This window comes from Muscardinus avellanarius (assembly GCF_963383645.1).
Source record: "Muscardinus avellanarius genome assembly, chromosome: 3".
Taxonomy (NCBI): Eukaryota; Metazoa; Chordata; class Mammalia; order Rodentia; family Gliridae; genus Muscardinus; species Muscardinus avellanarius.
This window is the reverse complement of record NC_137788.1, coordinates 110,184,013-110,208,513: the sequence shown is the minus strand read 5'-3', so window position 1 is coordinate 110,208,513 and position 24,501 is coordinate 110,184,013. Positions and strand designations below refer to the sequence as shown.

The 24,501-nt window shown below is 47.7% G+C and overlaps 1 protein-coding gene across 1 annotated transcript in view; it reads right to left on the bottom strand.

Moving 5' to 3' along the window:
• Nucleotides 1-3,651: 3,651 nt before the first annotated feature.
• The window catches only part of DDR2 (discoidin domain receptor tyrosine kinase 2), a gene marked incomplete at its 3' end in the record, with an annotated part of 45,888 nt that continues 25,038 nt past the window's right edge, over nt 3,652-24,501 (bottom strand). Inside the window, exons 7-16 of the mRNA XM_080690417.1 lie at nt 21,872-22,115; nt 20,951-21,013; nt 19,307-19,437; nt 15,910-16,120; nt 13,278-13,501; nt 11,057-11,184; nt 8,387-8,578; nt 6,495-6,729; nt 5,176-5,325; nt 3,652-3,786 (exon numbers count right to left, since the gene is read on the bottom strand). Coding sequence (XP_080546543.1) covers nt 3,652-3,786; nt 5,176-5,325; nt 6,495-6,729; nt 8,387-8,578; nt 11,057-11,184; nt 13,278-13,501; nt 15,910-16,120; nt 19,307-19,437; nt 20,951-21,013; nt 21,872-22,115 — 1,713 coding nt within the window. The remainder of the gene's footprint in view (nt 3,787-5,175; nt 5,326-6,494; nt 6,730-8,386; nt 8,579-11,056; nt 11,185-13,277; nt 13,502-15,909; nt 16,121-19,306; nt 19,438-20,950; nt 21,014-21,871; nt 22,116-24,501) is intronic.

The window sequence follows — 24,501 nt, the reverse complement described above, 5'->3', positions numbered from 1 at the left end:
TTTTCTCTCCTTTGTTGAAGACACGTGACCGAGCCCACATCATGGCTTCTCCTGGGAAGCCTGGTGCGACGAACTAGAGAAACCTTGGCTTCCAACGTACTGCGTACCTCTCCATGTTGGTATCAGACAAGAGTCTGACATCTGCAACCTATTCCTACTGTCTCCATGATTGCCTAGAGCTGTTCTGGATCCAGCAGTGACAGAAAACAGATTTCATTAACAAAGGCCAGAGAAGGGAGTGCAGAGATTCAGGAACTACCATCAAGCCCCCATCTCTAGATCTTCGTGTCCAGGCTCTTGGAAAGCCAAGCACGGCACAGTCAGCCAAGAGCTGATTTCTTCACCGTCACTCAAGTAGTCAGGGCTCGAACCTCCTCCCCGGCTCCCCAGCTCTGCCATGAAAGGCTCATTCACTGATGGTTGTATGGTTTTATACTCATGGAGGACGCTCCTTTTCTTAAAACTCTGGAACACCACTTCTACTTTCTCTGCTGCACTTTTTATTTTCGATACATATTTGTAACTTCTACCCAGTTTCTTCTTTCACCTCAGGATTTTCCCTTTATCTTCTTTGAGTCACTTCCCGTTCCCCTCCTCCCGCCCTCGGGTCTCTTGTCTTGTGTTAGCCTGTTGTGGAATGGCTTCTCCGCTCCAGCTAGCCCAGCTCCCACCTCCTGTGCCCCGGCACTCCCTGTGTCTTCCCATGGACCATCACTGCCTCTCTTTCCGGAGCCTCCTCCCCAGCCCTAGGCACGTTCGTGTGTCCACTTTTTTTTTTTTTTTTTTTTTACCCACTTTCATACAACCCTCTTTGTCATACAGTCTTGACCACTCACAAGTGATATTGCCCTGAGTGGCTTCCCACTCCAGAAAACGCATGTGACCTGATTATAGATGTATCTGGACAACACATCAAGATCTGGACCTAGCTATCAACACATTCACCAGCAAACATATAAATTTATACCTGGCAACCTGGAGACCTTGTCATAATATGGTTCTCGCATATTGGCTGCAAAGACGAGGAGACTGACACTCCCTCATTTCTCCCTATCTATCTTCTTTTCCAAATCCCAGCTTCATTACTCTAATTTAGATATGAGCTACTTTTTAACCCTACATACTAGGCCTTCATCGTGCGCACTATTGGGTCACTCTGATTTATGCTGCTAAACTCTACAGGTCTGAGTAGGCAGGAAGTTAAGCGTGTGTCTATTACTTATACAAAGGCATTGGTGCCAGAAGAAGGGACCCTTTTCACTGAGCAAAGGATACCTGTCCGGTACTGTTTCTGTAGTTCGAGGCCAGAGAAATGAGGCACCCTACTTTCATTTTAAACAGGATTTTTAAGTATGAAGATCATGGGATTCAGTGAATTGAGGAAGAATCCTAGCAAGAGTAATGGGTGGCGCAATATCAGCAATTGAACCATGAGTGAGATTATTTTTTCTTGTGCTGCATAAGAAGTCACATAGCATAGTCTGGATGGAGCCCTGTCGGAGGCATGCCAATAAAGGAGTATAGGCGTAAAGTTCTGACTGCAAGTCCTTTAAATTCTAAGGAAGTTAACACTTATCTTGAAATCAGGAGCTCATAAGAAAACATGCCTGGCCCTGGGGAATTCAAATGAGATAACTATATATCTCATTTGAATAGCTGTAACCACCTTGAAACCCTCTGCAGACGCAGGGACCACGATTACTGCTCTTATATTGACGTCTCCCATCAGCTCTCCTGCCCACCAACTTTCCTAGCCGGAGATGGCCAATGACTGAATCCACATCAGTTACAGTCAGTTATCCAGCGGACACTAAACATACTAGGACGTTAGGACCATCTAATTCGATCTCATTTTACAGACGTGGAAACAAAACAGAGAGAGAGAGAGAGTGACTCACCCAGGATGGAGCGCTTGGCTGGAGGCAGGAAGGAAATCGGTGCTCCCACCCGAATTACCCTCTGCCTCTCAACCAGTGACCTCTTCAAAGTGAGTCGTGGAAGAGACGGAAACCCAGAGCCGTGGAAAGGTCACTGGCTGAGTCAGAAGGCGACTGGCAGGCAGAACACATCCTGGGGGTTTATATTTATGCCCTTGGTATGGCTGGGGCAACCCCGAGGCTGAATAGGCAAACACTGGACTTCCTGAGAGACACAGAGAAGGTGGCTGGGGAGGCCACAGAAGCAGACCCCAAGGGTCAGGACTCTTCTTGGCTTGGGAGCTTATTCTAGAATCTTCTCTTGCTTTTACTCAATAGAAATTAAGGGGCTCCCTTTTCTACTTTCCCCTGAGCAGGGTATCAACAGGAATCCCGAGGCCCAAGCCTCCGCCTTCTCTGCTAGCCTCCGCAGCTCATCGGTGAGAGCAAGCGTGTTACGCAGGAGCAGTGGACAGTCACCCCTCCTCTCTGGAATCAAGGATGCTCGGGGCTGGGAGAACATTAGAGACTGTCTATAGAGCCATCCCTCCTGCCTGAAGACCTCCATCTTTCCTGCATATTTCTTCAGTGTGAACCTCTTCAGGGGCCAATGACGCCTCATCACTGAGGGCGGCCCCCGCCCGTCCCTGTATGCCCTGGCTCTCGCTACGTTTTTCTTACTAAGGAATCGCATCTGGCCCCCTTAGAACGTCCTCTTATGGATTCAGTCTTTCTGGGGTACACAGAACAGAACTACGGCCTACTCTATTTGATATGACGCTTGAGAAATTCAGCCCCCTGCCCACAGGATCTATGGGAGCGTTATCCATGAAAAGGTATTTGTGCAGGATGAACCAAAGGGCTTACCATGAAGATATCAAAACACTGGACTTCACTAAATAAAAAATCAGGTATTGACAAAAACATACATACACATGAAAATTTCTGGACAAGACAAAGAAGAAGGCCCTCACAAATGAACAATAAATAGCGCACTCGTTACCTCCATAAAACGCCTTTCCTAGATCCATTATCTGTTCAAAACTCCTTCCTTCAGTCTCGGGCTGACATTCTTTATCTACGTTCCCTCTTGCTTCACATATGGACTTCAACCCTGATCCTGCCCATGAACAAAGAGAATGTCCATTCCAAGGAACTAGGGCTTCTCAAGAACGTGGCATCCACTTTTACAGGAGAGAGACCAAAGAATAGGACCTGCGCAGAGGCCAGACCAGAAAACCATCTGCGGTTGGTTGCTAAATGTCAGGCTGCCTCAGATTCTCCTGGCTACCAAATCTCACGTTTCCCAAGATGTTAGGATTCTTCAAGTGTTTCTTTCCAAATATATTTTATAAAAGGTGATGTGGAAAAAATATTGTAGAATCTGTACATTTATAAACATAAGCATATTTAACCTTTATAAATTATCTAGATTTTCTAGCTTTTATTATCTAACACTTTGGTATATGAAATAAGATTTCTTTTACTGGATCATATCTGCCCTAGGTATTTTTTTTTTCTTTTTTAGTTCTTTAAAGTAAAAAAAAAAAAAAAAGAAAGAAAGCATATACGAGTCAGTTGTCGGGAGTGGGAGAGGCAAGGGACAGAGAGACAGATGCAAGTGGGCACGCCTGTCTCTCAGCCCATTACTGTCCCTGCAGAGCGGCCCGCAGGGGCGAGTGGTGGCTTCGTGACGTGACCTGGGCCAGAGAAACGCTGGCCGGTGTTGACGGTATCACTCGTCCCCTTGCTGAAGGAGCAGAAGGTGGATTTCCTGAAATGAGGGCCGGTGCTTGGTATCCCTTCTCCAGCAGCCGAGCATCAGCTTATACACAGAGTCAGGGCAAATGGCTGGTTGAGGGAGATAAATCTTTGGAGACAAAAAATTTTAAAAAGAAAAACACAGACAGTGAGAAATATTAAAATGAGGAAGGAAAATGAAGCCTGGTTGTATAATAGTTTGCTTTTCCCCCTCCTCGCTCTCTTGAACTCGACTGAAGTAATGGCCCTGCACTCTCCTTTTAAACTTTTAAAATTTGAATACTGAATTTATTTATTTTATGTTTTTTTTTTTTTTGGCAGTACTGGGGTTGGAACCCAGGGGCTTTCTATCTCCAGGCTATACTCCCAGACCTATTTTATATTTTATTTGGAAACAGGGTCTCACTAAGTTGCTGAGAGCCTCACTAAGCTGCTGAGGCTGGCTTTGAACCTGCGCGATCCTCCTGTCTCTGCCTCCCAAGCACTGGGATTACAAGTGTGTGCCACCACGCCCGGCTTGAATACTGAATTTAAATGACGAATTTAATAGTAACTAACTTCCATAAATATAATAAAATACAAATTTAATAAGTTATGTTCAAGATGTTAACTGTGTACAGTGTTAAATTTAGAAAATTTACACTTAGGCTTGTGAGATATTTACTCAGCAATTAAGTGAAGGAAAATTAATAATGTATTAAAGAGAAAATATAGAGCCGGGCGTGGTGGCGCACGCTTGTAATCCCCGCGCTTGGGAAGCAGAGACAGGAGGATCACACAGGTTTGAAGCCAGCAGCTGGCTTTAAGAGACCCTGTTTCCAAATTTAAAAAAGTATAAAATAGGTCTGGGAGTGTAGTCTGAAGGTAGAAGGGCTTCAGGAACCCCAGTACCACCCCCCCCAAAAAAAAAAGAAAGAAAGAAAAAAATAACTCAAAATGATAGCAAATAAAATCACCATTCCAAAATAACACTGAATTCTCAACCTGCCACTCCCATGAAAAGACATAACACTGAATAACCATTTCCCAGCTCTCCAATTAAAGGGCATAGACTGGCAAAAAGGATTAAAAATCAAAATCCAACTATACGCTGCTGCTTGCAAGAGACTCACCTTATAGGCTCTGAGCCTGCAATCCTCCCATCTCAGCCTCCCAAGTACTCGGGTTACAGGTGTGCACCACCACGCCAAACCACACTTACAGTTTTCAACCAGAAAGACAAATCAATCCAACCATTGATCCAAGAGGTCGGATGTTACTTCCAGCTACCTTTGCACTGGGAGGAGCCGGGAGAGTCAGTGGGCGGCCCGGGGAGAGAGCACATGGGAGCTTGCCTGGGAGGACCGTGGGCTTTCACATTTTCTGGGTTGTTAGTGACAAAAAGGTCATCATCCGGGTGGCCCCGCGCCAGCTCAGGCCTGCCCCACTAAGTCAGGACTTCCTCTCTCCCTCCTCCAAGGGCACCCATGTCCTCACGTGCCCATCCCAACCGCCTTACCTGCCTCCCTTGGTCTCGGAAGAACTCGCCGGTATTCTCGATAACCTGTTCGTCTGACAGCTGCGAATAGGGTTGCTCCTGGCAGAAGGTGAAAGTCTCCCACAGAGTCACCCCGAAGGCCCACACGTCACTGGCGGTAGTAAACTTGCCCTATTTAAGTAAGGCAAAGATGGGAAATCAGAATAGCCTATGCGGGACCGGAGCAGTTACGTTTTTGCAAGCTAGAGTTATCCCCTCCCTCCCTCCCTCTTCCTTCCTTCCTTCCTTTCTTTCTTTCTTTTTGGTGGTACTGGGGATGGAACTCTTCTCAGGCTACACTCCCAGACCTATTTTCTATTTTATTTGGAAACAGGGTCTCTTACGCCAGTGAGGCTGGCTTCGAACCTGCGCGATCCTCCTGTCTCAGCCTCCCAAGCGCGGGGATTACAAGCGTGCGCCACCACGCCCGGCTGAGTCTTTATTCTGAAACAGGGCCTCATTAAGTTGAAAAGGGCTTCACTAGGTAGCTGAGGCTGGCTGCAAACCTGGATCCTCCTGTCTCAGCCTCCCAGATGCTGGGATTACAAGCATGCGCCACCATGCCCAGCTAGAAAAAAGTTTTTTTTAACAATAAGGTTTTAATAACGTAAATTAATTAAAACCAATAAGTATGTGGAAAGGGTAGAGAAAAAGAATGATATCCCTTATCTTAATTCCCCCCCCCCCCCCCCCCCCGGTACTGGAGATGGAACCCAGGGGCATTCTACCTCCGACCTATACCTCCAGCCCTATTTTGTATTTTGAAACAGGGTCTCACTGAGTTGCAAAGGGCCTCACTAAGTAGCTGAGGCCGTCCACGAACTGTAATCCTTCCATCTCAGCCTCCTCAATGCTGGGATTACAAGCGTGCGCCACCACGCCCGGCTCCCTTAATCATATTTTTAACATTTTTTCTAAAGTTTTGATAATGCCGGGCGTGGTGGCGCACGCTTGTAATCCCCGCGCTTGGGAGGCAGAGACAGGAGGATCGCGCAGGTTCGAAGCCAGCCGTGCTGGCGTAAGAGACCCTGTCTCAAAAATATAAAATAGGTCTGGGAGTGTAGCCCAGAGGTAGAAGGGCTTCCAGGAACCCCAGAACCACCAAAAAATGAAAAATAAAAATAAATAAATAAATAAAGTTTTGATAATTAAGTGTTGCATTTTTCAGCAGAAACAGGCAAGTGTTGAATCATGATAATTTACACCAAAGAAGATCATCTCAAGTCAGAGATGATGTCACGAGCCGTGGCACCTGCCTCCCGCCCCCACCTGGGACAGGGCGCGTGAGCCACTGAACTCACCAGCAGGATACTCTCCCAGGACATCCAGCGGATGGGGAGCACTGCCCGGCCCTGAATGCGGTAGTAGTCACCGCTGTACAGGTTTCTGCTCATTCCGAAGTCCGCGATCTTGATGGTGTAGTTCTTACCCACTAAGCAGTTTCGAGTGGCCAGATCTCGGTGAACAAAATTAAGAGAGGAAAGATACTTCATGCCAGAGGCAATCTGGGTAGCCATGAACTTCAGGTTGGCATAACTGAGGAAATATACAAGAAAAGAGAGAGTAGCCTATGGAAACAGGAAAGTCAGAAAAGGTTCACATTCTAGAGTTAATGTCAGCAAACCAAGCATTTAAACCTCGATATCAGCCAGATATGGTGGTGATATTAGTACTTGGGAGGCTGAGACAGGAGGATCTCAGGTTCGTGGACAGCCTCAGCTACTTAGGCCCTCTACAACTAGCGAGACCCTGTTTCAAAATAAAGAATAAAAAAATAGGGCTTGGGTGGAGCTTGGAGGTAGAGTGCCCCTGGGTTCCATCCCCAGTACCGCCAAAAAAAAAAAATAATAATAATAATAAAAATAAGCCGGGCGTGGTGGCGCACGCTTGTAATCCCTGCGCTTGGGAGGCTGAGACAGGAGGATCGCACAGGTTCGAAGCCAGCCTCAGCTACTTAGTGAGGCTCTCAGCAACTTAGTGAGACCCTGTTTCCAAATAAAATATAAAATGGGTCTGGGAGTATAGCCCGGAGGTAGAAAGCCTCTGGGTTCCACCCCCAGTACCACCAAAAAAATAGAAAAAATAAAAAATAATAAAAATAAAAAATAATAAAAAATAAAATAAATAAACCTCAATATCCTTTCTCTGTTGTTTTTCTCCTTCTTCTCCTTCTCCTTCTCCTTCTTCTCCTCTTCCTTCCTCCTCCTCCTCCTTCTTCTTCTCCTTTTTAAATTATTTTTCCTATTCTTTTTATTCTTGCAGTACTGAGTATTGAACCCAGGGCATTCTACCTCGGAGCTACACCCTAGTCCTTTTTATTTTGAAACATTGAAACTAGTCTCACAACTGTTGCTGAGGGTCTTGCTTGAGACTGGCCTTGAACCTGTGATCCTTCTGTCTCAGCTTCCCAAGTTCTAGGATTACAGGCATGTGCCACCACATCCAGCTCTTTCTCTGTTCTTAATAAATCCCCTTTGCATTCCTATGAAAGATCAGCTGTTCACCCTAGCGCTTAAGAGGCTGACACAGGAGGATAACATGTTCACGGCCAGCCTCAGCAACTCAGTGAGGCCCTCCACAACTTAGTGAGACCCTGTTTCAAAACAAAAAATAAGCTGGGTGTGGTGGCACACGCTTGTAATCCCAGCACTTGGGAGGCTGAGATGGGAGGATCGCAGTTTCGAAGCCAGCCTCAGCTACTTAGTGAGACCTTGTTTCCAAATAAATTATAAAAAATAGGGCTTGGGGTATAGCCCAGAGGTAGAAAGACCCTGGGTTTCACTCACCAGTAACACACACACACACATACACACACACACACACACACACACACACACACACACACACACACAATGTCTACTTGCATCCTAAATGAATCTGTGACCTATAGCCTGGATGTAGAAAAGCCCCTGGGTTCCAAAAAGTGAAAATAAAAAAATAAAACAGGGCTGGGGGTGTAGCTCAGAGGCAGAATGCCCCTGGGTTCAATCTTCAGTTAGAGAGAGAGAGAGAGAGAGCACGCAGAAGAGAAAAAGGAAGAGAGGGCGGCCATGCAGCTATTCCATTATTCCCTGCACAGCAACCCACCACCATTTCAGAACAATGATGACTTGAGGGTTCACGGCTCCCCATTTTCAAGCCCCAGGTTACTTTTACTGCCACGGGGAAGAGAAGGAAGACCCGGCTCGTTTACCTGATGGTGGATGTGGTGCCGGAGCAAGGATCGGGGGGCTCGTGGCGGGACAGGAACTGGTTGAGGTCTCCGTTCTCCATGTACTCCGTGATCATGCAGAGAGGGTCGTCCGCGATGCACACGGCTAAGAGACGGATGATGTTTGCGTCCTTGAGCCGGGACATGATCTTTATCTCCTTAAGGAAATCGTTCCTTTGGAGGACACAGACAAAGATGCACCCAGAGGTCGGCAAGGTCAGGATCAAGGGGTGGTGGGGAGACAGCACACCAGTCTCTTCCTACCCTTAGACCAAGTCCCGTTGCCTCTGAGAGCACCGAGGACCGGCACCTCGCCCTGACTCACTCTCCCCCTCCTGGAATGGGACGGACCCCCCCATTCCACTGTGATGGATGATTTTGAGAGCAAGGCCCGTTTCTTATTCACGTCTTCATCCCCAGGATGTAGTGAAATGCCTGCCACATAGAAGGTGGTTAATATTTCCTGAATCAAATATACGCTGCTAAAATCTACTCTGTAGAATAAAATTTCCCTTGGGAATCAGTTGCCTTTTTTCAAAAGCCACAGGACTGCACTCACTACGAATGAAACAAAGAGATGTTTTGTCAAGTGGACAGCCGCCTTCTGGGTTGCCTGGTAATTCCTGCCTCTCCCTGGAGCCTGCCCCGGCAGATAGCCACGGCAAAAGCTCAATAGTCCCTTCAAACAGTGTTTAATGGCCGCGGTGGCAAAGTAGATGGGCCATTTCAAATGCAGTATCATAGACAAAAGACTAATAACCACGTGAGTGCACAGGGGCAGAAGTCACCTTGAGAAATGTTTGCAAAGGTTTGCAAATGTACCCCAAACTCCTGGCGGGGATGAGGGATGAGGCGCCTGTGTGGATTTCACAAGCACCTTGCTCTGAACTTCATAGCGGGTCAGTGTAATCCTTTGGGATCAATGCAGTGCTAATTCAACATCTGCGCACTTTCTCTTCTCCTGGGCCCCCACCCAGGGACTTCCCTGGCTTGGGAGGTGCAGAGGTTGGGCCGCCCCTCCCTCGCCACTGAGCAAGGCACGGACATTGATAGGAACAGTCTTTGACTCGTAGCCCCAAACAGCAGATACAGGCTTTGTCATACCCAAGGGTTTCGCCTCTTCTATCTTTGACGCACCCATCAGGAACTAAGACTGATATGAGGAATACTGCCTCTATCTACGGGACTCGGAGAGTGTCACCTTTCATCCTTAGGACTGAAATTCTCAGTCCAAACCCAATGGACTTTGCCGTCTCACTCCCCATTCACTCCACATCCTGTCGAGGGCAAGCATTTTTAATAAAATTGATCACCATTTTTAGAATTTTATGATTATCTGGGGAAGAGGAATAATAAAGTCTCTCACTGTGAGTATTGGTGAGACAGATGGGGACAACAGGAACCGGAAAACACATGTGTTTTCCAGATGTGCAGATTTCTCTGGCACACCCACAGCCGGCTCTCAGTGGGCATGCCTCCTTGGTGAGGATCGACTCACCCTTACTGTAATGGGAAGGCTGTCAGAGTGTGGCTGGAAACTGCGATTTATGAGGTAAAATTATTTAGCTGGTTTTGAAACCTCTAAAGGACTGTGGATCCTTTGGCTTTGAGGTCCGTGGGTATTTTTCCAAGCAGAAGCAGCTTCTCATTGGGGGGGTTTGCTGGACATAGAAGAAAAGGAGCATGAGAGAGAGAGAGAGAGAGAGAGAGAGAGAGAGAGAGAGAGAGAAAGGAGAGAAAGTATTAGTTTAAAAAGAGGCAGATGGCAGAGAGTAGGACAAAGGATGTGACTGAAAGGGCTGTCGAGTCCAGGTCATAGTCCAGGACTTCAGACGCCATTAGAAAAATAAAGCATAACTGGGTCATGTGGGGGACACATTCCCCCAGCTCTTTAAGGAATCTCCACACTGATTTTCATAGTGGGTATTTGTCCAAAGGGGTTGAAATCAGAGAACTACAGTCACATCTGCACACCCATGTTCATAGCAGCACAATTCGCAGTAGCTAAAATATGGAACCAACCTAGGTCTCCATCTACAGGTGAATGGATTGCAAAATCATGGGAAATACACAGGATGGAATTCTACTCAGCAATAAAGAACAAAATCATGGCATCCACAGAAGATGGAAAGACCTGGAGAACATTATGTTAAGTGAGATCAGCCAAGACAGAAAGAGAAGGGACATATGTTTTCTCTAATATGCTCAAGCTGGGGAGGGTTGGAGATACCAGAGGGACTCCAGATAATGAAGGGGAAACCTCAGCAAAGCTAGAATGGAAGGATAGGAGAGGAAGAAGGCTGAGGCTGATCAATAAAGGAGCTACATTTGAATATGTGTATAAGTGAGAATGTAGCATGGTCAACCTGGACACTCGTTGTTGGGAGAGGGGAAGGGGAAGTGGAGGGAGGGGAGGGCACCAAGCACAGTCTGAATGTGTGCCCTTTTCAATATGATCCACAGAAAAATAAAATAAAAATTTAAAAAGCACCAAAAAATAAAGAAAAAGAAAGCATAACAAAATAATACGTGAGGCAGCTCACACGCCTTCCCTCCTCAAGGGGAAAGAATGCGCAGACGTTTCCAGGAATACTCCTGGTCTGTCTGAAAAGCAAAGCAAATAAAGGACAATTCAAAACGCAGAGCTCAGACCTGGCATTCTTGTTGGCATCCGCTCGGAGCATTTTCACGGCCACCAGGACAGGCTGGTTGGCGCTGACGTCGAGGGCAAAATCTTTGTCTTTGAATTTTTCCATCCCCTCCACTTCACAGAGATGAACCTAGACAAAAGTCATGGAGTCTCACAGCATCGTTTCTCTGAGGGGCTCTCAGAACTCCCGCTGAGCACTTCCTGAGATAAACTAACTCTTACGACTCGGCCACAAAAATCAAAGACCACTCAGAAGAGCTATGGCACACAGCTTTGATTCAAACCACTGGTACAATTAAAGACACTGGCAAAGTGCTTAGCTAACAGGATATGGTACTGCCTTATAAAAGAAGTGTGCATTTATTGCTGGGCGTGGTGGCGCATGCTTGGAATCCCAGCATTTGGGAGGATGAGGCAGGAGGACTGCGATTGGAGGACAGCCTCGGCTACTACTAAGTGAGGCCCTTTGCAACTCAGTGAGACTCTGTTTCAAAATAAAGAACAAAAAATAGGGCTGGGGGTGTTGCTCGGAGGTAGAATGCCCCTGGGCTCCATCCCCAGCCCTCCTCCCCCACACAAAAAGAAGTATACATTTATCAGAGCACTAAATAGCGTGCTGAGCTGACCTGTGACATTGTATTTGATGTCAGCATAGCCCATTATTACGAGCACTCAGTACATAAGCTTGAATTTTTTTTTGTGTGTGTGGTACTTGGGGTCGATCCCAGGAGCCTTCTACCTCTGGGCTACACCTCCAGATCTGTTTTATCCTTTATTTGGAAACATGGTCTCACTAAGTTGCTGAGGGCCTCACTAAGCTGCTGAGGCTGGCTTCGATCCTACGCAATCCTCCAGTCTCAGCCTCCCAAGTACTGATATTACAAGCTTGAACTTTGACTTGAGAAGTCCAGATACTGGATCTTATGCTACACATGCATGGCAATTTCTTAGTGTGGGGTTTAGCACTGTACTTTATGCCTGTATTTTATTTTATTTATTTATTATTTATTTATTTTTGGTGGTACTGGGGTTCCTGGAAGCTCTTCTACCTCCGGGCTATACTCCCAGACCTATTTTTACATTTTTATTTAGAAACAGGGTCTCCTAAGCCAGAGCGTGCGGCTGGCTTTGAACCTGCGCGATCCTCCTGTCTCCACCTCCCAAGCGCAGGGATTACAAGCGTGCGCCACCATGCCCGGCTGTGCCTGTATTTTAGTGACAGTATAATTACCATGGGTTTTTAAACCAGGGGACAGAATGAACATATATAACACTGCAAACCGATGGCCTAGGCCCTGTACCTCATTCAACACTAGACCTTCCCAAAGGGAGATCACGGTACTGGAAACCAATAACAGCTTTATATGAAACCAAGACAGGTACAGGGTTCTGAAGATGCAGGAGAGCTCTTACCACAATGTGACACATGGCCCCAAAGGCTCATGTGACTGGTGCATTAGCACAACGTTTTGTGTTACAAGCATCACTTGGAGGGCAGCCGAGAAGACACTCCTCCCAATCTTAGTTGATGACTCATTCCCTAGTGGCTGATTCTGGGACCAAAGACAGGGCGAGTTTTTTTTTTTCTTTTTTACCATTTTACATATAATTCCCATTGACAGAGTAAAACAAACAAACAAAAATAACCCAAATCAAATCCCCACAGTGATTATGGAGCAACAGGGTGTTCCTGGACAGTTTATGAAAGATGATCAAGTCTTGAGAGCCCCACCCTCGGTGACCTGAAGTACATATTGTGTGTGTGTGTGTGTGTGTGTGTGTGTGTGTGTGTGTGTCTGGGGATGGAACCCAGGGCATTCTACCTCCAACCTATACCCCCAGCCCTATTTTTTATTTTAAAACAGGGTCTCACTGAGTTGCAAAGGGCCTCACTAAGTAGCTAATGCTGTTTTCGAACTGCGATCCTCCTGTCTCAGCCTCACGAATGCTGGGATTATATGCGTGCGCCACCAAGCCCGGTTTATTATTTTTTTGAAAAGCATTAAATGTTTATCAGGATATCTAAGTCTAGCAAACTCGCCTGCCTCAGAAACTCCTGGGAACTCTGCAGCTTGACACAGACATTGAAGGGAAAAAAAAAAAGAAAAAAAAAAGGTGAGTCATGCTCCACCAGCTGGGCACTCCCTGCTGGAAGGCACACTGCTCTGCCCACCACTTTTCTGTCTCTTTCCTTTGAGCTGCCAAGGACGACAGCTTACTTACCTCCCCAAACTGGCCCTCTCCCAGCTTCTCCTTGAAAGTCAAGAGTTTCCTGGGGAACTCTTCCACGGCCACATCTTTGCCCGAGAGAAGGTCCATGGTGACGGCGGGCACGGAGTAGGTGTTGCCCCCAGTCACGCCCTGGAGGTTCACTATGTCAGCCTCGGCGTAGTGGGGCACGCCCTCAGGCCCGCTGGCCTGGACGGGCTTTACCAGGCCGCTGCAGCCTGCAAAGACAAGGAGATGAGCAGAGCCCCACGGAGCAGCATCTCTGGAGCTCTCTTTAAGAAAGAGAATCTTGCTTGGGCGTCGCACGCTTGGAATCCCAGCATTTGGGAGGTGGAGACCAGAGGATGGTGGTTTGCGGACAGCCTCAGCTAATTAGCGAGGCCCTTCACAACTCAGTGGGACCCTGTTTCAAAAATAAAAAGACTAAAAACTAGGGCTGGGGTGTAGCTCATAGGTAGAAGCCCGTGGGTTCCATCCCCAGTACCGCAAAAAATAAATAAATAAATAAAAATAAAAATAAAAATGAGAGAGAGAGAGAGAGAGAGAGAGAGAGAGAGAGAGAGAGAGAGAGAATATGAATCTGAGCCAGGTGTTGGGAGGTTGAGACAGGAGGATAGCAAATTTGAGGTCAGCCTCAGTAACTTAGTGAGGCCCTTAGCAAGTCTGCAAGACCCACTTTGCAAAACCTCATTTCAAAATAGAAAATAAAATTGGGCTAGGGGTGTAGCTTGGAAGTAAAATGTCCCTGGGTTTATCCCCAGTACCAGAAAACAAACATCGTCATTGGTTTAAAAGCCTATTTTATCTATTTTATGGAGGACGAAAAAAACCTTTCAGATGAGATCAGGCAGTCTGGGGTGGCGATCTCAGCAGCATGCCCCAGGGAGGGGTGGATGGGGTGCAGAGGGGCCACACCACGGGCCGTCTGCACGCACGTTTGTATCTGGACCACTTGGAATCTCCCTGTGCTGTGTAATTACAATGTGCCAATAAAAATGTAAAGAAAACCCTTTCAGCTTAATGTTACATGATCTTGTTTAAGACGCATCTTAATTTTTAATATTTTTAGCATATAAAGCAGGGATGTTTTAGACATCAGAAAAGTAAGTAAATTACTTCAGCTCAGCACAGGAATAAATTGGTTTGGTTTGTGTCTATGCAACTGCAGGAACTGGGCCAGCTTTTCATTGTTCCCTCGCTGTGAAGTCAGGGCATGGCTTTCTCCCCTCTGAGGACCCCGGGGCTCGTCACCTCAGCTGACTGTGTGAAGATGAACACTTGAGCAGGAGTCCCCTGCTCACAGCGCCCGCTCCAAATGGAGCCGAGAAAGCCGCCTGACTCCAGAGCCTCACTCGGAAGCTCTTTTCTTTGTCCTGGGGATTGAACCCAGCGCTGGTGCCTGTGAGCCACATGTTCAGCCCTTTACACTGTTGTTTTTAATTATTATTATTTTTTTGCATACTGGGGATGGAATGCAGGGTGTTGAACTCTGAGCTACACCTCCAGCCCTATTTTTTTTTTTTTTTTTTGGTGGTACTGGGGTTCCTGGAAGCCCTTCTACCTCCGGGCTACACTCCCAGACCTATTTTATATTTTTGAAACAGGGTCTCTTACGCCAGCGTGGCTGGCTTCGAACCTGCGCTGATCCTCCTGTCTCCGCCTCCCAAGCGCGGGGATTACAAGCGTGTGCCACCACGCCCGGCCCTCCAGCCCTATTTTTATTCTTCATTTGAAAACAGGGTCTCACTTAGTTGAAAAGGGCCGCACTAAGTAGATGAGGCTGTCCTGGAACTACAATCTTCCTGTCTCAGCCTCCTGAATGCCACCACGCTGGCTTTTTTTTTTTTTAATTTGATACATGGTTTTGCTAAGTTCCTGAGGCTGGCCCTGAACCTGCCACCCTCCTATCTCAGCCTCCCAAATACTGAACAATTCAGTTCTCTGGATGGCTTTAAAACTGGGAGTTTCAGAATGTCCTTGGTTTCATTCGTCAGGTGAAACCCTGGCCGGGTCTTCAGTCCCCACTGAGCCTGTCTCTGTCTGAGAGTCCCTACCTCACCCGCTCGCTGCCCTCAGATGTAAAATGAGGAAGTTGGGCTGTCTACGCCCATGGGGCATCTATACATTTGTAATACCTCTGTTTTTAAAATTCCTTTCCTAGTGGCGCACACTTGTAATCCCCTAATCCCCGTGCTTGGGAGGCGGAGACAGGAGGATCGTGCTGGTTTGAAGCCAGCCTCGCTGGTTTAAGAGACTCTGTTTCCACATAAAAATGTTAAAAAAAAAAGGTCTGGGAGTGTAGCCCATGGGAGTGTATCCCGGAGGTAGAAGGGCTTCCAGGAATCCCAGTACCACAAAAAAAAAAAAAAAAAAAAAAAAATTCCTTTCCTGATCTGTGGATCCCTCCAAACATCCTATGTTCAGCGGCAAAAGAAAAAGGTGCTGAGACTAGACCATAGGGCCCGCCAAACCAAATGCAGCAAGGGAATGCGGATTTCTCAGCATCCTTGACCAAGACCCGCTTTGGGCAGGTGGGGGTTGGAGGGTCACACGTAGGTGACGCAAGTCACGTACGTCACAGGTGGCCCCCCGCAAGCCCAGGACCCCTCTCTCATCCTGTCCTCACCTGCCTCCTCCTCCCCGGGAGCGAATTCCGGGAGCTTTCGAATCAGCCTGGATGGCTCCTGGTAGTCGGGGCGAAGGGGAAAGATGCGGTCGTAAGTGGAGTTGGACTCCTGCTCGCTTGGGGACGAGGAGTGGTTGTTGTTGAACATGCTGGACTCGCTGGGCAGGGAAAGGCTGACGGTCATCTCGTCATCCAGCACCCTCCGGGAAGCCTGGAGGAGGAGAACGAGGCGGAGGACAGTGTTGGCGCACGGCGGGCTCCTCCCTGGTCCACATGGCTCCCTCCTGTGTAGCCTGGAAGCACCATGGGAACAGCAGGCTGGGGCCACAGATGCTTGTGCTGGGCAAACTTGGAAAAAATTCTTTCATTCGCGCAAGGCAGAATTTGATCTTTTTTATTTTTATTTTGGCGATACTAGGGATGAAACCTAGGGGCATTCTACCTCTGAGCTATACCCCCACCCCCCTTTTTAAAAATTCTTTATTTTGAAACAGGGTCTCACTGAGTTGCAGAAGGCCTCACTAAGTAGCCGAGGCTGTCTGCGAACCATGATCCTCCTGTCTCAGCCTCCCAAATGCTGGGATTACAAGCATGCCCACCACGCCTGGCTTAGAATTTGATCTCTTAATTCTGAGCTGCCAACATTTGCTAACCTTCACTGAAGCACTTTATAAGCATTATTTACCAAATGGTGCATGAACTTATACATAACCAAAGATCTTCTTGGTCTTAAAAATATTTCTGTTTTACTAAATAAGAGCCTTGTTTTTTGCCACCGTGCCCGGTACAGGCACACCTGTAATCCCAGTACTTGGGAGGCTAAGAGAGTAGCATTGCAGGTGCAAGGCCAGCCTCAGCAATTTAGCAAGGCCTTCAGCAATTTAGTGAGACCTTGTTTCAAAATAAAAACTAAAATACGGCTGGGGTAAAGCTCAGAGGTAGAATGGCCCTGAGTCCAATCCCTTGTGACAAACAAATAAATAATGTGGTTTCTTGACTTATCTTTTAATAACTGCTTTGATTTGGGGTAAACAGAGGTTCAAATGTTTATAAATTCACCGGGCGTGGTGGCGCACGCTTGTAATCCCCGTGCTTGGGTACTGAGACAGGAGGATTTCAGGTTCAAAGCTAGCCCCAGTTACTTAGTGAGGCTCTCAGCAACTTAGTGAGACCCTGTTTCCAAATAAAGTATAAAATAGGTCTGGGAGTGTAGCCCGGAGGTAGAAAAGCCCCTGGGTTCCACCCCCAGGACCACACACACACACAAAAAAAGTTTATAAACTCAACGGAAGGGCTGCATGAAGAATTAACAGTTCACCTGCCCACCCCAACACTGTGGGCAGGACACAGGCCTCTGGCCCTGCACTTTTACCGGCTAGATTTCAAAAGGCTGCAAAATGAGAGCCTTGGGTGCCTGAGGGTACCGAGGCAAACTGCATCTACTGGAAAGAAAGAACAAGTAACTAGTAGCTATGCCATATCATCTACTATCATCTTCCCAATAATCAACTGTTACATCATTTAAGCTAAGAGAGAGAGGAGGGATCCACTGGGCGTGGTGTGCACACCTGTAATCCCAGTACTTGGGAGGAAGGATCACGGGTTCAAGGCCAGCCTTGGTTATTTAGGGAGGCTCTCAGCAACTTTGTGAGACTCTGTTTTAAAATAAAAATAAAAAGGTAGCTGGGCGTGGTGGCGCACGCTTGTAATCCCTGTGCTTGGGAGATGGAGACAGGAGGATCGCGTAGGTTCGAAGTCAGCCGTGCGCGCTGGCTTAGGAGATCCTGTTTACAAAAAATAAAAAAAAAATAGGTCTGGGAGTGTAGCCCAGAGGTAGAAGGGCTTCCGGGAACCCCAGTACCACCAAACAAACAAACAAACTAACAAACAACCCCCCAAAAACAACAAAAAATAATTTAGAAAATAAAATAAAAATAGAAAGGTTCGAGGGTGTAGCTCTGAGGTAGAATGTTCCTGGGTTCGATTCTCAGTACCAAGAAAGAAGAGAGAAGGAAGGAAGGAAGGAAGGAAAGAAGGAAGGAAGGAAGGAAGGAAGGAAACCATAATCTCCACATACACAAATAAATGGTAACAGAACTGTGAATAAGTTGACTTGGATATTAATAAAAAGTCTGGTTGACTTGGATATTAACAAGTCTGTCTCTCTCTCTCTCTCTCTCAAAACAAACAAATAAACAAACAAAAGAAACTTTGACAGCATTGTCAGAAATTTTAGTTGGGCATAAAAGGGTGATTCTCTGCCTTGGATGCCCAGCAGAATCACTTGCTAAATGAAGAATTTATTATTTATTTATTTTTGCGGGTCTGGGGATGGAACCCAGGGGCATTTGACCTCCGAGCTACACCCCCTGCCCTATTTTTTATTCTGTATTTTGAAACCGGGTCTCACTGAGTTGCAGAGGGCCTCACTAAGTAGTTGAGGCTGTCCGCGAACCGGGATCCTCCTGTCTCCTCCTGAATGCTGGGATGACAGGCGTGCGCCACCACGCCCGGCTAAATGAAGAGTTTAGACAGAGAGATGAGAGATGAATAGACGCCTGGATTCTACTCCAAACCCAGAGTTTAAGAACCTTGATGGGACGCACCCAAATTGAGGTTCAGTATATTAGGAAGTGTTTTCTGAGATTTCTAGGGAGGCTCTGAAATCTTCATTCTCAAAATGAGAAAATGGATTCTTTGGATATTTCCAAAGAAACTGAAGTCACGCTATCATAGTGATACAGCATATATCCTTGTTGACCAAGCACCACTGGCTCTGCCGAGCCACGGAGCCAGCCTGGGTGTCCGTCAGCAGGTGAACGAGCTTCAAACTTAAGATACATAGGCACAATGAAATTTTACTCGGTTATAAAAAAAGAACAAAATTATGACTTTTTTGTGGTACTAGGGATGAAACCCAGGGGCTTTCTACCTCTGGGCTATACTCCTAGACCTATTTTTTTTTAAATTTTATTTGAAAACAGGGTCTCACTGAGTTCCTGAGAGCCTCACTAAGTAGCTGAGGTTGGCTTTGAACCTGTGTGATCCTTCTGTCTCAGCCTCCCAAGCGCTGGGATTACAAGTGTGCGTCACCACACCCAGCTCAAAATTATGGCATTTTGAACCCCACTTTAATGTATGATTATACTGTACAAATAAATAAAAACAAAATAAAGTAACCCCTACCTCCCCCCTCCCCCAAAAAGAGAAAAATGGACTTAGCTATTCCTCTCTGGCTCTTTTCGGGAGCCAGCTCCTCAATTCTATGTTTTTGGTAGCCTCAGACAACTCTGTAGCCATTTATCAGCTCTTGAGATCTGCCGTTTACTCTGGGGCAGCATCAGCACAGGAAGGGGAGGCCTGGCTTTCGGTCCCATGCCTGTGTGCACCTCCTCACCTTCTCCAGCATCTTCTGCCAGAACTGTCTCCACAGGATGATGACGATGATGGCCAGGAGGATGAAGATGATGGCCACCAAGCAACCAATCAGGAGCCGCGTATCGCTGTCATCAGCTTTAAGCATTGGATCTGGAACCAGGAGGAGAGACTGGAGCATGTACTTATATCGAGGAGTAAGTCAGAGCCTGGGGGACTGGACAGAGCTCACAGAGGCTGACCCTGTTCTTCCAGGATAATTCTAGAAGATGCCACCTTGACATTGTTGCTTATTTATTTATTGCAGTACTGGGGATGGAACCCAGGGGCATTCTACCTCCAAGTTATACCCCCAACCCTATTATTTATTTATTTATTTTATTTATTTATTTATAGCACTGGGGGTGGAACCCAGGGGCTTTTATACCTCTATACTCTCAGACGTTTTTAATACTTTATTTGGAAGCAGGGTCTCACTAAGTTGTTGAGAGTATCACTAAGTAGCTGAGGCTGGCTTTGAACCTGTGTGATCCTCCTGTCTCAGCCTCCTGAGCACTGGGATTACAAGTGTGCACCACTACACCTGGCTTATTTATTATTATTATTATTATTATTATTATTATTTTTGCAGGTTGGGTATGGAACCCAGGGGCATTTGACCTCTGAGCTACACCCCCTGCCCTATTTTTTAATTCTTTTTTTTGAAACAGGGTCTCATTGAGTTGCAAAGGGCCTCACTAAGTAGTAGCTGAGGCTGTCTGCTAACTGCGATCCTCTGGTCTCAGCCTCCCGAACGCTGGGATTATAAGTGTGCGCGACCATGCCTGGCTCATTCTTTTTATTTTTTGAAACAGGGTCTCACTGATGCAAAGTAGTAGCTGAGGCTGTCCGTGAATCGCGATCCTCCTGTCTCAGCCTCCCAAATGCTGGGATTACAAGCGTGCGCCACCATGCCCGGCTAGCTGCTCATCCTTGACCTTGCTGTTATTTTATTATCTTTCTCCTCCATCCTAAAATCCTCCTCAGCGGGACCACAGCCTCCCTCTTCCCATATCCTAAGTCTAGATAATAAAGAGATTTTTAATCTTTTCCCCAAACTTATTCCTATTGTATTACCATAATTACTATTAAATCCCATCCCTTCAAAACACATGAGTTCTCACACCCTCCTCTGAGACAGGGTGGGTAGCAGAGTCTCCTTTGGGTCATTCACTCAAACATGCTTCCCCGGCTGCTGCGGGCACACCAGGGGCTGCCTAAGCAACGCGCGCAGCTTTGCGCATTTACCTCCAATTCCGGAGACGGGTGTTTTGTTTGGTAGACTTCCTCCCATCCATTATGACCCCTACTAGTCCTCCCATCCCTATTTGTGCCCCAGGCCTCCCAAACTTTCCCGGGACAACGGAAACGCTCCAGATTCTGCCTCTCGGCACCAAAGCACAGAGGCGAGCGGTAAGTAGAGAGGTTTGGAGCCTCGGCCTTGGAGACGACTGCCCGGCCTGGCCAGGGCACTCCTCACCCAAAGCCACCTGGTGCCAAGCCTCCCACACACAGCCAGCCTGCGCAAATCCCCGTATTCTTGGTCTGAGAGCACCTCAAGGTGCAGGGAGCACCTTCCTCCAGGAAGTGATGCAAACTGATTTTTATAAACAGGAGTCACACGTACCGTAGGTCGTGGGGGCCGGAGCGGAGGTGGGCGGGGCTCCGGAGTTGTTGTACATCGCTGTGTCTGTAACAGAAGAAGATGGTCAGACTGGGCAGAGGACAGACAGGAAGTGCTTCATCCACCCGGGGCTGTGACCTACCTACTGTGGAATTAAGGTAGTGGTTTTCCACGGCCTTTTAATTTTTTATGTTATTTTCTTGCGGTACTAGGGATGGAACCCAGGGATATTCTACCTCCGAGCTAAACCCCCAGCCCTATTTTTTATTATTTTGAAACAGGGTCTCACTGAGTTGCAAAGGGCCTCACTAAGTAGCTGAGGCTGTCATGAACTGTGATCCTCCCGTCTCAGCCTCCTCAGTACTGGAATTACCAGCGTGCGCCCCCATGCCTGGCTCTTTCCTGTAGATTTTCTTCTTTTTTTTCTTTTTGGTGGTACTGGGGTTCCTGGAAGCCCTTCTACCTCTGGGCTACACTCCCAGACCTATTTTTATATTTTTATTTGGAAACAGGGTCTCTTAAGCCAGCATGGCTGGCTCCGAACCAGCGCTATCCTCCTGTCTCTGCCTCCCAAGCGCGGGGATGACAAGTGTGCGCCACCACGCCCGGCCTTTCCTGTAGATTTTCACTTGAGCACTCTGATAGTGCTTACTGAGGCTCCTACGTTCTGATTTCTTTAGCCTTGACACCCAGTGTCACCATCCTCATCCTTAACCGTCCATCTGTCTCTCCTAGACGGACGTTTGAGGAAGAAAAACCGGGTAAATATTCATTGGCTCCCATTCTCAGCCCTGCCCTTTGTAAAGAACAGCAGCCACAGGAAAGGCCCCTGTGTCCAGGCCTGGGCAGCTGCCTTCTGCAGGGGCCATACGCCTTCCTCCTCCATTGCCTGCTCCCGCTCCCTACGGGCCCCAGACGGCCTACCTGATTGGAAGGTGATCTCGCTGAACATCATCCAGGTGTCAGCGAAATGGTACTGGCACTTGATGGCACTAGCCATCCGGTGGTGGAGCGGCACCGTGACGAACCGAGCGCTGGGGCTGGCGTCGTCCATGGCCAGGGGGAGGGAGACGGCGCTGGCTTCCCACTCGTTGGCCTCGGAGCGGAAGTAGCACTGCACCTCCTTGAAGATCCTCACTCCTTTAGCAAACATGTTGTTGCAGTGGACCTGGTGGGGAGAGAGGCACTGAGCCGGCAGCGCCCGCGGCTCTGGTCCCTCAGACGCTGGCCTCGGTGATCTTGGCAGCTGTGTCAGGACTCAGAAACCCGGCTGCGACCTCAGTCACCTCTGCGAGGCTGTGGCTGTGGCCCGCTGGGACCTTGCTGCTGAGCAGTTGTCGGCATGTGTTAGCCAGAGGAGAGACATGGCCCTCTCCGGTTCCTCCTGAGACATGGCCCTCTCCGGTTCCTCTTTGCTCTTAACTCTACTGGATCTAAACTCCCCTCACCCAGGCTGCTGGTTACTCCTATCTGAAGTATTCTCAACGCCAGGGCTGCTGTCTACTCCTATCTGAAGTATTCTCAACTGGCATCTGAGAAAGACCACCATTCACTCCCCCCAGGTGCATTCCAGAGACAGACTACAGCTGCCAACAGGGCGACAAAGACCCTGAAAGAACGAAACACAGGGACCTGTGAAGAACAATGCTTTACATACAGTTGCATAAAGTTATGTTTCACGACCCCAAAGTCATCCTTGAACAAGGAGCCGGCAGATTTAGCGTATGCTGGTCCTTCCGTTCTCATCTTCAGCGTTTGTGCATTAAACTAGCAGCTGTGAACCCAATAATGAGATGTCATCACCTTAGCATCTGGGAATAATGTAGAAGGCGTATGTTTTCTTTCTGAAAACTTGTTTATGTAAGGAATAAAATTTTTGCATTATCAGGAATCCTTAATAACAATAGAGATTTCCTTCTCCCGGGCACCATATCTGGGTCTAGATACCTATTTTTGCAAATAAATACTGCCTTCCTTCGCTGAACTTCAGTGGGCCACAGGAAACGTGATTTCTTATTCGCCCGTTTACCCAGAGAACCTAACAGAGTAGTGACGTATGCTAGGAATGTAGTTGATAAGTTAACAAGCATAGATCAAAGAAAGTGGATTGGGGAAGCAGGCGTGAAGCCCAGGGTTGACAAAAATGGAGGAATCGTAGGGCAGCGTGTCGGTCACTAACAGGCCGTGCTGCCACCAACGGGAAGAGGGAACCGATGAACCGGGGTCTGTGTGTGAGGTCAAGCTCATTTGCCGACTGCTTCCCCCGAGGCTCATACGGAGGGCCCTGTGTCTCCTTCATAAACCAGGAAGAGCTGTGTGCAAGCTACCTCGGGCCCTCCAGTTTCTTTCTCCGTCCAGCCAAAGGGCTTTCCTTCACACCCCTGAGACCTAGTTTTCCTCAAGCTCAGAATTCAGGTTTAGCATCCAATCTGGAGACCTTGTCCAGGAACCTTTCTTGACTTCCTTTGTTTTTCCCTAAACAGACTTGGGATTGGTTAAGAAAAAATAACCATTTAAGTGGAGTGCCAAGAAGCATTTTAGTAACAGAGAGGTCCTCAGCACCGGCATCAGGTTGGGCTCTCCTGTGAGGTCCTGCCTCAGAATCGCAAGTGGCACCTCAATCTCCCCTCCGTTCACCTCTGCTGCATCCCCCAGACACCCACCTCCAGGCCTTCCCAAGCCTTGGGCATCCATTCAACCATTCAGCGGAATCCACCTGTTCTCTCTTAGCTGCTCTGCAATTAGCCGATAAAAGAACTATCCTGGGCCAGGTGCCGAGGTGGGGGTGCATGCCTAGAATCCCAATACGTGGGAGCCTAAGACAGGAGGACTATAGGTTTGAGACCAGTCTCAGCGACTCAGTGAGACTCTCGGCAACCTAGTGAGGCTCTGTTTAAAAATAAATAAATAAAACAGGTCTGCTGGTGTAGCCCAGAGGTAGAACGTCCCTGAGTTCCATCCCTAGCAAAGCACACGCACACACACACACACACCCCTTAGTACTGTGCCTCATGGGATGAATACACTGGTTCTGACACCTGGGAGCAGGGAAAAAGGAAAGATGAAAGGAGGAACGGGGAGGGAGGAAGGGAGAGAGAGGAAGGAAGGAAGGAAGGAAGGGAGAGAGGGAAGGAGGAAGGAAAGAAGGAGGAAGGGAGAAAGGAAGGAAGGAAGTAAATAAAGAAGAGAGGAAGGAAGGGAGGAAGGGGGAAGGAGAATGGAAGAAGGGAAGAAAAAAAAGAAGGAAGGGAGGAAGAAAAAGGAAGAAAGAAAGGAAGGAAAGAAGAAAGGGAGGGAAGGAGGATAAAAGGAAGAGAACAAGGAAGGAAAGAAAGAAGGAAAGAAGGAAGGAAAGGAGGAAGGAAAGGAGGAAGGAAGGGAGAAAGGAAAGGAGGGAGGAGGGAAGGAGGAAAGAAAAGGAGGGAGGGCGCAGACGAAGCAGGAACGTGTGCTCAGCGCGACCCTGGCAGTGTTTGCAAAGCCCTGGAGACGGACCTCAGAGGCCGTGGCCGGCTCATAGCGGGCATCCAGCCTGGGCCGGCGCAGGTTTCTGT